The sequence below is a fragment of the Suillus fuscotomentosus genome (genome assembly GCF_016647785.1).
Source record: "Suillus fuscotomentosus strain FC203 chromosome Unknown F5891scaffold_48, whole genome shotgun sequence".
Taxonomy (NCBI): domain Eukaryota; kingdom Fungi; phylum Basidiomycota; class Agaricomycetes; order Boletales; family Suillaceae; genus Suillus; species Suillus fuscotomentosus.
The window spans coordinates 185,331-198,404 of record NW_024539560.1 but is presented as its reverse complement, the minus strand read 5'-3'; the positions used below and the strand labels follow the sequence as shown (position 1 = coordinate 198,404).

The 13,074-nt window shown below is 45.2% G+C and overlaps 1 protein-coding gene across 1 annotated transcript; it reads right to left on the bottom strand.

The window, feature by feature from the left end:
- Nucleotides 1-4,510: 4,510 nt before the first annotated feature.
- Nucleotides 4,511-7,675, bottom strand: F5891DRAFT_1243163 (CHAT domain-containing protein; the record flags this gene model as incomplete). The annotated part of the gene is made up of 5 exons (XM_041369761.1): nucleotides 4,511-4,591; nucleotides 4,800-4,906; nucleotides 5,129-6,029; nucleotides 6,089-7,404; nucleotides 7,534-7,675. The coding sequence occupies 5 exons, from the start codon at nucleotides 7,673-7,675 to the stop codon at nucleotides 4,511-4,513; spliced, it is 2,547 nt and encodes an 848-aa protein (XP_041222799.1).
- Between the last annotated feature and the right edge of the window lie 5,399 nt (nucleotides 7,676-13,074).

Below are 13,074 nucleotides of genomic sequence, written 5' to 3'. Positions count from 1 at the left end.
AGAGGCTGGAGGGTTTTCTGGAGGGATATGAGAGGTTCTCTGGGAGGATCGGGAGGGTTTTCTGGAGGTGCACGAGGGTTTCCTGGAGGTGTGCGGTGCACGCTAGGAGGATGTGTTATTAATAGATGGCGGGAGGGTGGGTCTCACAGACTACTTTCCCACAACATAGAAACCGGGTCTGAAAGACCATTATTGGTTCCGAAAAGTAATGCCTGAGGTGATTTCTTGTGGGTGATATTCTGTGTTACACCTCCCTGCGTAGTAGCTGACCCCTTTCCCTCGCAAGTTTCGGAACATTTGGGGCAGTAACCAAGTTTTGTGGCTCTCTTTGTAGACTTGCCACATTTGCAGTAATGAACACTGGGGTAGGGTGGCATGGTAAATGAGATTGGATGTTGGTAACTGCAATGTGACTTGGCATAAGGGTGTTATAGAAAAATGGCTCAGTAAAACAGAAGAGCGGAGAGTACAGTCCTAGCAGTGGCTTTATTTAAAGGGTCAGCAACAATGGGATACTGATCAGGACTTGTGATAAGTACGCCACTAAGTGTGGGGCGGTAACGGTACCTGAGCGCTGAGCTAGTGAGCCAGAAATATGTCACAGAATCACAGAAGAGTTGGTACTTCATTACTTCAGTGCGCACCTGGTACTCCAAGACATTATTTCAATCTGAGTCAGCTGTCATGAAGATCAAATTACTCCCAGCCCATAGCGCTATATTAATACATCTTGAATGGACAACAGTCCATAAATACTGATACATACTTACCTATAACTATCCAATTGTCCAACAGGATGTATCCTTGAGGAGAATCATTTATAGAAGCTTTGGGCACTTGCCAGCTTACAAATCACTGCTCAAACGGATTATCCAATATGTGACCGCATTTTTAGCCCCACAGCGTGGGAATTACCCCACAATGCCCAAAACATTGACCATTTGTGGAATCTCCACAATATCAATTATTCCCACACCCTCCCCACCTCACTGCAGCTTCACCACTACACCACAACAGGTCCCCCTTCATATATAAGTAGTAGTTTGGAATATATATGTATAATATAATAGACCGCTTTTTTTGCTCATTTATGTACCTGCACCTCCTCCAGAGACCATTTAACATATAATAGGATACAGAATACTTTCGCATTTTTGCCCCTATGGTAGGGAAGTGTCCCAGGTTATTCAGAACATGTTTAGAAGTATACATGAAGAGATTCCCATCTTTATTTTACCTCCTGGAGCCTTCTGCATCAATAGATATAGCATATATATGAGAAAATACAAAATATGTTCTCATTTTAGTATTTCCAGGTGGATAGACTTCAAAAGATGATCCCCAGCATCTATTTAACAGTAGGAACAATGTATCAGGAGCCCAGGACCACAGGACAAGACCTTGTTGTGTTGTATACCTCCCCTCTCCTGGTGGTTCACCCCCTGTGAAAGGTTTTCCTGCAGTACTGGACCTTAAGCATGGTAGGGGGCCTATTTCTATTCATATTTGGAGTATATATATCATATAGCTAGCTCATTACACCAACAGGATACTTCTACAGGAACAAAAACATAGAAAATCACATTTTTGATGTTTTTGATGTTTTTCAGCATCTTACCCTTGCACATATGATCCAACCTGCTCATATACAATTAGTGTAGCATATATACTTGCTTTTTATGACCAATATCAGCTACATATAGGGCGGAAGTTTGGGATCTGATGTAAAGGGGACATTTTTACTAATTAGAGGCCCATATGTTCAACTTATCAATTTTTAATGATCAGACACCTGGAGCACATTTTAAATATATTCAATATCATAGACCCTAATTTACAGAAAGATCCACCCAGAACTGAGAGTTGTGGAAGTGAAGTAGATAAGAAACTGAGTGTGGGAAAGTTCAAATGCTCAAAACATCGAAAATGGTCAGTTAAGCAGTGGTAGGACTTTAATACTGGGTCAACTCATATCTACACTACATTCTTTCCACTTATCCTCTACTCTCAGGGCAGTATGTAGCACAGGTTCCTTAGGTAGTCTACTATGTATCCTACATATTTTTAATAAAATCTTCGACCTGTATTATATATAAATATGTTTTTGTGTGAAAAGATGTGTATTGTCACTTTTCACACATATATCATTTTGCTTCTCATTCACTCAATACTTCATGGATCTTTCTGAACCTTCAAGGCTATCTTCAAATATATATATGAGAGGTACTACAGGCCTCTGATCACTAAATATACCCTTGACTATCATGGAGGTCTCTTATCAGTAAAAATGTCCCCTTTACATCAGATCCCAAACTTCCGCCCTATATGTAGCTGATATTGGTCATAAAAAGCAAGTATATATGCTACACTAATTGTATATGAGCAGGTTGGATCATATGTGCAAGGGTAAGATGCTGAAAAACATCAAAAACATCAAAAATGTGATTTTCTATGTTTTTGTTCCTGTAGAAGTATCCTGTTGGTGTAATGAGCTAGCTATATGATATATATACTCCAAATATGAATAGAAATAGGCCCCCTACCATGCTTAAGGTCCAGTACTGCAGGAAAACCTTTCACAGGGGGTGAACCACCAGGAGAGGGGAGGTATACAACACAACAAGGTCTTGTCCTGTGGTCCTGGGCTCCTGATACATTGTTCCTACTGTTAAATAGATGCTGGGGATCATCTTTTGAAGTCTATCCACCTGGAAATACTAAAATGAGAACATATTTTGTATTTTCTCATATATATGCTATATCTATTGATGCAGAAGGCTCCAGGAGGTAAAATAAAGATGGGAATCTCTTCATGTATACTTCTAAACATGTTCTGAATAACCTGGGACACTTCCCTACCATAGGGGCAAAAATGCGAAAGTATTCTGTATCCTATTATATGTTAAATGGTCTCTGGAGGAGGTGCAGGTACATAAATGAGCAAAAAAAGCGGTCTATTATATTATACATATATATTCCAAACTACTACTTATATATGAAGGGGGACCTGTTGTGGTGTAGTGGTGAAGCTGCAGTGAGGTGGGGAGGGTGTGGGAATAATTGATATTGTGGAGATTCCACAAATGGTCAATGTTTTGGGCATTGTGGGGTAATTCCCACGCTGTGGGGCTAAAAATGCGGTGTGGCAATATTGTGGGAAGTCCTGATGAGCCAAATAGGAGTGAATTTCTGCTTTTAGAAGCCAGGATAACTATACTAACAGGATGTATCCTAGACTGATGGATAACTATAGTAAAGTATGTATCGCAATTTATGGATCATTAACCATATTGATGTATCTTTCTGCCATCATGTGGTGTTACTCCCTAGTCCCAAGACGTTAGCCGCAACACGGCGCAGAGCATGTCATACTATCCAGTTTCAAACCCAGGCCTAGACGGATGGGTCACGAGTCTATTAGGTGGCTGTTGGCATACATATGGCGTGTCATGACCACAGCAGGTCGCATCAATTTCACCTGGCCCACCTACGCCTTCCTTTCGTCGTACAAAAACATAGACACCACACTGGGATTTGAAAGAGGTGATGTCAGAAGGTGTGGGAAACCGGGGATTGGCATCTCATCATTAGTGGCTTGGTGGGCCGATCTGTCTGACTTGAAGGTGTGTTGCTCCACATATGACCTTGTCGTGTGTTTGCTGAAATCCAATAACACGAATTCATTAGTGTGAAAATTAATCAAGTGCACTGCAAGCATATCTATGTTTATCAAACTCGACTCAAGAAGATGATGGAAATTCGCCATTCAAGTTTATCTTCAGGTGGTATACCTCATATTGCACTGGGGCGACTCACATGACTGAAGGGGTACATCACTGACATCCTTTCTGCGACCAGCGACAGTTTACTGCTTCTCATCGAAAATGTTCGTATAGTGGCAATAACCTGTTGGAGAGAGCAGTAGAGATGTCTTGAAGATCGACACCCAAACGGAGCATGGAAATAGAAAGTCTGTCCCTTGCTTATGTTTGTCTCATGCATCTAATGTCTAACATCTAACATCTACCGTAAAGCGTTGAATGTCGCCTAGCCCATATGTCACCATCTAGTTTCGTCATTCACGATATACCGCATTGATCCAAAAGACAGATATTGAGCGTTACCGAAAGAGTCATCCTTGATGACAAGACAAGGATAACGAGTAGCAGAGCACATGGAACACAAGGATTCCCTTTCACATTGGGTTTGGAGGATGTGGCCACTGACTGCGGAGCTCTTTGATTTTGATGCTGGATGCAGGTGGACCAATGTTCAACAGGAGCATAGACAACACTCTGATAGGTTCTGCTTGGCGCATCTTTCAAGCTAATCTCACATTGTACAGAGCTACACTCACCCCTTCGAATCTATCTGTCTGGAATACTGACAACCTTTCCAATATCCAGCTTTACTTTCTGCATGGGCATCAGCCACAAGATATCCCAGAAAGTCTGGTAGCAGTGAAAGGCGCATCATTGAATGCGTCTATTTTCACTACTTCGTTATAACATTAACGGGAGGTAGGTTTGAGGGCAAGTCGAGGGGGTGCCGAGCACTTCACAAGTATGCGTACGTTTTGGATCATCAGTGCCTACAATAGGAAATGAATATCAAATACTGGCTATATCTGGCCTGAAATCGTCGCATCAAAGTAGGCCTGAGCATGAAACAGCACGACACAATACTAAGTGCATGCTTCATGGGCAAATTGGCTCTAATTTTGGAGAGTACGCATATGGGCCACAAGTCGAAGCAACCAGCCGGGATTTGCTAATGACTTGACTCGGTTTCTAACTGACATTGATTACATCGGTGGTGGTTAGTCGAGGTTCGATGAGGCAGAAGGGGTGAAGCTTGAAGGCGCAGGTAGGCTTGACTAGCCTAACTCCCACTACTATCTGAGTACCTAAGTAACAGACGAAGTTGCAAATGATTCGAGTGCACAAAAACTTTCATGAACATTCTAGTTGAAAAGAAAACACGACAGAGTATACGAAAACAAGATAGCTAGAGCACAAGAACATGTATCAGTGTCATTTGAAATTATACGACAGAATAAAAGAGGATCACAGATTAACAACATGAGAATATATACCAGACGACAGCAATACAATGTAGGACTACACACCAATATGGACAAAAACCGTCCTCTGCTCCAGTGGAACTTTCGTCTTCACTGCGTGCATAGCACAGTTCAGTGCCCACGCCGCCCTTGTGCAGTCCATGACACCACCTTTCTGCAAATCTCCAATCATATACCCATAAAAAGCTTCGACAATGTGTTTTGCGACAGAGTCGTCAACCTCCCACAGCGTGCCAATGATGCTCTTGAACCCTGAAAACTGGAGACCAGCTGCGAGGTGGATCACTTTGTCAGGCGTCTCCTCATCGCCTACAGCAGTGTGACAAGCTGATAAGAACGCGAACTCGGCCTGCGGAATATGTTTCTCCATGATATTGAGAAGCGTTAAATGTTCATCTCTCATAACGAAATGCGAATCGTAAGGCTGTTCAGGGTCCTGCTTGCCATGACAAGTGAGGTGCACACAGGTGTTCTGCTGCAAGGCTTCGAGTGCACCTGCTCGTGTGGCTTCATTGCCAGATATAGTGGTGCAGTTGACCATCGCAGGGACAAGCTTATGCACAAGCTCGAGCTTGCTGTCGACGGCCAACAGCGCTTTGCCCTTCCCTGCACCCAGTTGACCCTGTCTGATTGCCACAAAGGACGGCAGCACTCTGCACTTCTTCATCAACCATCTAGATCTGATCAGAGCAGAAAGTGTCGGCGTGTAAGAGCAAATGTAGAGATCCTCCAGGCATGGCTCCTTTCCAGAATGATCTGCCTTTGTTTGAAACGGGTGAGCTGCATGGAGAGGGATGGACGTGAAAGCTGCAGTGGGACACAGCCAGATTCGAGAGAGGTGCTGTAGTTTGAGGATGTGCTCGAGTACGTCAACGATGGGTAGCATGATCTGGTCCCATATTATCCGCAAAAGCACTATTAGATCGGTCCTCGACTTCATATTTCCCTGGCAAAGCAATCCTTGAGAATCTTGAGATCTGCGAGAGCGATGGACGGCAAAGGAACATGGCGGGGGTCTCCTGATGTCAGGATGATGATGGTGCTGCAAGAGTATTGACTCGCAATGAGGATAATGACTGGGCCTTGGCGCGCTGCCGCTTGCAAATCTTCATATGCAGGTGGAAGCAGAAACCGCGAAAACACCAGAAGACCACATATCCTAGCTACAGCTGCTTCCCATTGCCTTGTAAGTCTCCTATACTCGACTGCTTCCAGATCAGCAGCAGCTCTGTCGGTGATGGTTGCAGAACTCTGGGCTGCATTGGAAACACGCTTGCTCAGCTCCAAATAATTGCATGCCAGTTTCGGATTTGTTGACTCGAGGTCTTCGACTGGAGTCCTGAGTTGATATGCCAGCGACCACTGCTGGCCATGGCCCTGCTCCACGAGCTCAACTGCCCACTGTAGATTGACATGACATATAGCACATGAGGCTGCATCTACGGACAGGGATCTCGTGTAATAGAAGGCAGCGGCAGCTTCGCGTTGTGAAATTGTCGATGATCGCGTTGCCAAATGACCATCAAGAAGGTCAAAACACATGCTGTATGCCTCTAATGCAGACACATCACCAAGCTGCTCCGCGTCAATGGTCCAATTGTATGTGGTCTTAATATGTTCCGGAAAGCCTTGAGTAGGGTGCCCTGATGCAAGTCTGAAGTTCTGTATAGCCAGCGACAAATCAGCAGGGCCACGTAGAATTTGGTAACGAGCCAAATAGGCTTCTTGCAGCCACAGGTAGCTGAAATACCTGTCCAGGTGTAATGGAGGCAGAGCCGCCAATGATTGTTGGCAAAGAGTAATGGCCTCCTTGATATCTTCATTCTTCTGAGTTTCCATGAAATGAGCGCAGAGCGCCGAGCTCAAATTGAAAAGATTTCTACGTTGTGGATAGTCAAGCTGCTTTGACCGAAGGCATTCCCGATTCAAATTAATGGTCTCATTAAGATCCTCGCTAACATGTGATTTGTCATATTTGGTTTTGAGTGCGACGGCAAGGGTGTTAAGTGTGATGGCACGATGTGAATGCCCAGGTGGGTGCAACGCCAGTGCCTCGTGATGGAGGCTGATAGCTCGGGTGATGCCATCAATGTCGCCGCGTTGGTTGAAACGGATGATGAGGGTGAGCCCTACGCTGTTCAATGAGCAATCACAATATTTGCGCCCAACAGGGCACAGATGCAGCACCTCTTCATGCAAAGAGATGGCTTCATCGAGGTCATTAGGTCTGCCTTGGTGTCGAAAGCGCGACGTGAGTGAGAAGGCCAAGTTGTGCAGGCAGGTACCACAGTCAGCATGTCCCTCGGGGCACCGAGACACGGCTTCATGACCACATCATATGCTCATGTCAAGATTATTGATGCTGCTGTACTGATCAAAGTGTTCTCGAAGTACTTGTGCAAGCTTGATGACGACTCTCCGAAGGAGGACGACTCTTCGAATGTGGACACCTTCATTGGATGCGTCTTCTAGAAATTCGTTGCATCCACCAATCATATAATCAACACCATTTTTCCCTGCTGCGATGCTAAGGTAGGTACCCTCTGGACAGAGAGGCAGTAGTTCACGATAGAGTTGGGCAGCTTCATGCATATCGGCAGCAGTCCTTTTCTTATTGTGGCGCCAAGTCAGTGCTTTGGCAAGATTATATAGAGACAAGAGATGATCGGGATGGGGCTGCAGACACAATGCAAGGGCGTCGCGTAAGAGGGAAGTGGTGGCATTGATGTCTTGAACATCATTTTGAATGTAGCCTTTAAGGGAGCCCCTTCAGTGACAAATTCTGTATTATATGGGCCACCCGACCTCCATAATATCCTGTATGAGATGGGCCAGCGGATCATGGGCCTATGTTGTGTATATTCTCGATGATGACAGATGGGCCAGGACACATATTATTTCCGATGGAGACGGGTGGGCCCATGTATGCCAATGATATATATATCCTTGATGTTGATGGATGGGCCGGGGGAATATGATCATTCATGGAGATGGGTGGGCCCATCTGGGTAATATGTAGAGTAGGATATTATAGACAGCTGGGCTGAAGAGAGATGTAAGGCAAATATTGTTATATAGATGGGCGGGCCGACGGGGGTGTATTACATATATGGGTGGGCTGAGGTAGGGGAATATTACATAGACGGGTGGGCTGACGTGGGGTGTATTACATATACAAGTGGACCGACATGAAAAGTATTACATATACGGGTGGGCCGACGAAAGGGATATCAAATAGATGGGTGGGCCGAGGGTGCGATAAAATATTTATTACATAGACAGGTGGGCTGAGGTGGGGTATAATTATATAGACAGGTGGGCCGACGGAGGATGTATTATATAGACAGGTGGGCCAACATAGGATGTATTACATAGACGGGTGGGCCGAGGTGGGGGATAATGCATAGATGGGTGGGCTGACGTGGGGGAATTGTACATAGATGGGTACATATATGGGTGAGCCTAGATATGTTCCATCAAGACATACAGCTGATGTAGCCACCAGCGAATCAAACACGTAGGATACATGTACACTATGAGTGCATATACCTACCGTCGACCCCAAATCTAAACCCCTAAGCACAAAAACATGAATCGACCATGTGTGGCATTGACCAATAATCGAGGACTGAAGTGGAAAAACCCCACACCTGAACCCTGGTGTGCAACATATCCTATTTATAAGCATGGACACCAGAAGCAAAACACTCACAAAAATATATATGTCAAATTTTCAGTGCCAAACCCCAAACCGAGATGTACCAACCCCCGAATCCCGATACCCGAGACTGCCAGGTCTCGGGTTTCGAGGTTCGGGGGTCCCGGAACTCGGAACCTGGGAAATTTGGGGAGATCAATAAAATTTGATTTACAATTGAGTTTATTGACAAACACATTGACTTACCCATGTTTGAAATATATTTTGTTTACACATACCGAGTTCTGAGTTCCGGACCCCGAGACTGCCGGGTCTTGGGGTTCGGGGGTCCGGAACTTGGAACTCGGTATGTGTAAACAAAATATATTTCAAACATGGGTAAGTCAATGTGTTTGTCGATAAACTCGATTGTAAATCAAAGTTTATTGATCTCCCCAAATTTTCACAAGTTCCGAGTTCCGGACCCCTGAACCCCGAGACTGCCGGGTCTCGGGGTCCGGAACTCGGAACTTGGAACTCAGTATGTGTAAACAAAATATATTTCAAACATGGGTAAGTCAATGTGTTTGTCAATAAACTCGATTGTAAATCAAATTTTATTGATCTCCCCAAATTTCCCGAGTTCCGAGTTCCAGGACCCCTGAACCCCGAACCCCGAGACCCGGCAGTCTCGGGATTCGGGATTCGGGGGTTGGTACATCTTGGTTTGGGGTTTGGGGGTTAGTAAAATGTTTACAGATATACGTAGGTTGATTTAAACATTGTCTGAGAGATGTCGTTCATCTCAAATGTCAAATCCTGAGTTCCAAATTTTAGGACTCGGCACCCGGCACCTGGGACTCGGGGTTCGGCACTGAGAATTTGACATTCGGGTGTTTGGGTTTCGGGTGATATCTACCTCAATCTATAGTTTCGAGTTCTGGATATTGGGACTGATCATTGAATCATTCAATTGTGGCATAGGTAACATGCATTGAAAAAGATTTATGTACATCTATCACTGAGCAATTATGTAGCCATTTCAACCTCCTCACCAGGAAGATCAATGTTTCCCTCAACATCCATCTCCTCATCAGAGGAAGCATATTCTGGCAGGAGGTTACCTGGTTCATTAGGGACCACAATATCGCCAGAGGATTCTGGCAAGAGGTTGCCTGGTTCATCTGGGAGCACAATTTCGCCGGAGGATTGTGGACCCTCAGGCTGAACTTGGGTGGGCTCAACCATGGGACCTACCATAGCAGATCCATGCTCAGGCGTCATGGGTGTGGGTTCCATCACTGAAAAGTCCAAATCAATGAGGTTGGAAAGTGCAGAGGGGAGGGGTGACATGGACGGGGGGGACCTCCTTGATCAAGCAACATTAATCCATCAGCCGGTGTGTCCGGAAGTGAAAATGAAGGGTGCTGGTTGATCACCATGCACCGGAGGCTCTCATGGAGGTATTGCAGGGTATCAATCTGAGCGTCCTGCTCCTGCACCCGAGCCTCAAGAATTGCGATGTGAGCTGCACCATCCCGAATCATGATTGCCATGGAATGGAGATCCGGCATGGGAACATCGAGTGCTGCACGAGGCACTGCGACGCTGGAAGACCTGACTGCTAAGTAAAAAATTAGGTCAGCCGGTCATCAAGGGTTTGGGTGACTTACCAGCTGGTGCAGGTGCAGGGACAGATGCAGGGACAGGTGCAGGTGTCTTCTTGATGGTGATGGTCTTTCTGCGACCACGTGACTGCACCTGGGGTGTAGTTGCAGCAGGGATGGCTGGAGGTTGGGACGGGCCACGAGATTGACTATGAGTTCGGGCCCTTGACCGGTGTCTTGTTACTTAAGGGTCTTATATGAAAGTTGTGTATAATGACAACACAATTATACACGGTGAAGACTTCTTGCCAGTCCTTAAGTCCACGGTCTCCGACTTTTCTACTTCGTGGGAGGTAACGTGGTGAGTTCTTGGGAGGATTTAGTTTGTTGTCCTCTTCTTGTGTAGTCTTATACGAAGTTGTTGTGGAATGTTCTGTGTTCTGGATAAATTCGTTAGGTTTGTTTCAGCCTAGTAGGTCGTATTTCAACCTATGAAAGTCTGTTTCAACTTTGTCGTCCTTAGATGTGTCTCACTTTCCGTTGAAAGGGAGAGTTTTATGAATACACGTAAAGCTTAGAATGAGAGCTGTTCAATGGTTATATAGTCAACCCCTGTAAGGTAGTATATAACCTAGAGTAGAATAACGATAATGAAAGTTATATAGTCGACCCCTGTAAGGTAGTATATAACCTAGAGTAGAATAACGATAATGAAAGTTATATAGTCGACCCCTGTAAGGTAGTATATAACTTTAGAATAGATAATGATATCTTAGATTACCTCAAGGCACTTATATTGGCCTGCACTTTAAGTCTTAGTGGTCTCACACGGTTTGAGATAAGAGTCAAGTGGGAGGATTGTATTTCATGGGTGAAAATGGGGTCCTTTTATACCTTTTGGGAACCCCCTTACTAAGCATGATTAATCAGATGGATTGGTAAGAATGTGGCTTACAAACCAGGTGATGAATCAGCTTATTACTAAGTACATTACAAATACAGTGTAATCTTACAAAGAAATTAGAAACCATGACAAACCATGACTAAACATGTTGAGCCATGTTAAATGTTGTTACAAAGCATGGCCAATCATGACTAAACATGTTGAGTCAGCTTAAATAATGTTACAAACCAGAATATTTCCCAGTCACATGATGTGATGACAAATAAAAGCTGGTGGCTGAAAGAAGCCAAATACAAATAAACAGTCAGAAATAAATAGAGATACAAAACTTGGTGGCTGAAAGAAGCCAAATAAAAATAAACAATGAGAAATAAACAGAAGGTCACATGCTTGATGCAAATACAAGGTAAAATAAGCCTGTAAAGTGAGAAATAAAATACAAGACAATGAAATAAAGGAAAAATAGAGAGGTAACTTAGTGACAAAGGGCTAGACAGTCTCTCATATCTTCCTTATCACTCTCTATATATATCTGACATGGTATGAATCACATACCATGCATGACACCGGGAGGGAGACGGAGCAGTGGATGGAGCAGGGGCAGGTGTCTTGGAACGTGTCCAGCCGGTGGTAGACTTCCCTCGGATCCGTTTGGGTGGGGATCCCAGAGATGCAGGGTTGCATTTGATCTTCTTGGTGGAGCAGCAGATGCAAGACAAGCAGGGGAGGCTGGACCTCTTGTCCAATCGAGTTGCACAGGGCCAATTCTCCTTGACACAATAATGGCAGGGGTTGTTCTGTGGTATCCATTAGTAGATGGATGAAGGGGAATTAATTGGAGTACTCACTGGGCTGGGAATGGTGATATCAAATGTAATATTTGCTGGTGGGTCACCATCTGAAGCATTGGAAGTATCTTCAGAGGGCTCCTCAACTTCCGGACGACTGCCGGAGGTTGCCTGACGGATTGTTAATACACATATGAGTTTCTGGAGAGCTTCTAAGACCTACCCGAGCCTCTGGACGACCGATGGGAGATTTCTAATGTAATGGGAATGAGTGACAATTATACATGGGAGGTCTGGACAAGTCCGAACGACTCACCGTGACCTCTGGACGACTGCCAGCAGTCAGCTGTGGACACATGAGCATATATTTAAGGTCCAAACGGATAAATCAGACTTATTGAAGCAGGCCCAAATGATTGCTTCTTGGGGGAACCGGGTGACCGAGGCGACTGGGGCTTCCTTACAACAATGGTGGAGTGCTGGGGAAGGACGACCTCTGGCACTCCACGCGAAATCGGCTGCAACAAATTGAGAGCATGTCACAAATAAGCCAGAACACATACCTGAACAATTGGGTCTTCATCATCTTCCGACTCCACAAATGGCTTCGACTTTGGGAGTTGAGTTGAGTTGACACGCTTGCATGCCTTCATCGCCGACTTTGGAGGTTAGGAGGAGTGTCTGGAAATCATCGGAGACTTCCTTTTGTTGCTCCCCCCAACTTCCGGCTCTAGGTCGACGGAGGTGGCCTTACCTTTTCCTTTGTCCCGGACCTCAGGGGTCGTCTTGCTGGAAGGTCTGGTGATGACCAGAGGTGAGGGAATTATGGGGGTGGGGGAAGAGACAGGTGCAGGTGAAGGGACAGGTGGAGACGGAAGGTTGACAGTCAGTGGACCAGTGGACACATTAGGGACAACAGGGAGATCACAGGAATTGTCACCCAACGCCTCCCAGGCACGGACTTGCTTGCGCCAGGCATGTCTAGCCACCCGGGGGTCATCATGGCCAATGCTGAACCAGTTGGGCAATGCCTGGGGAGTCATGGAATGCACCCT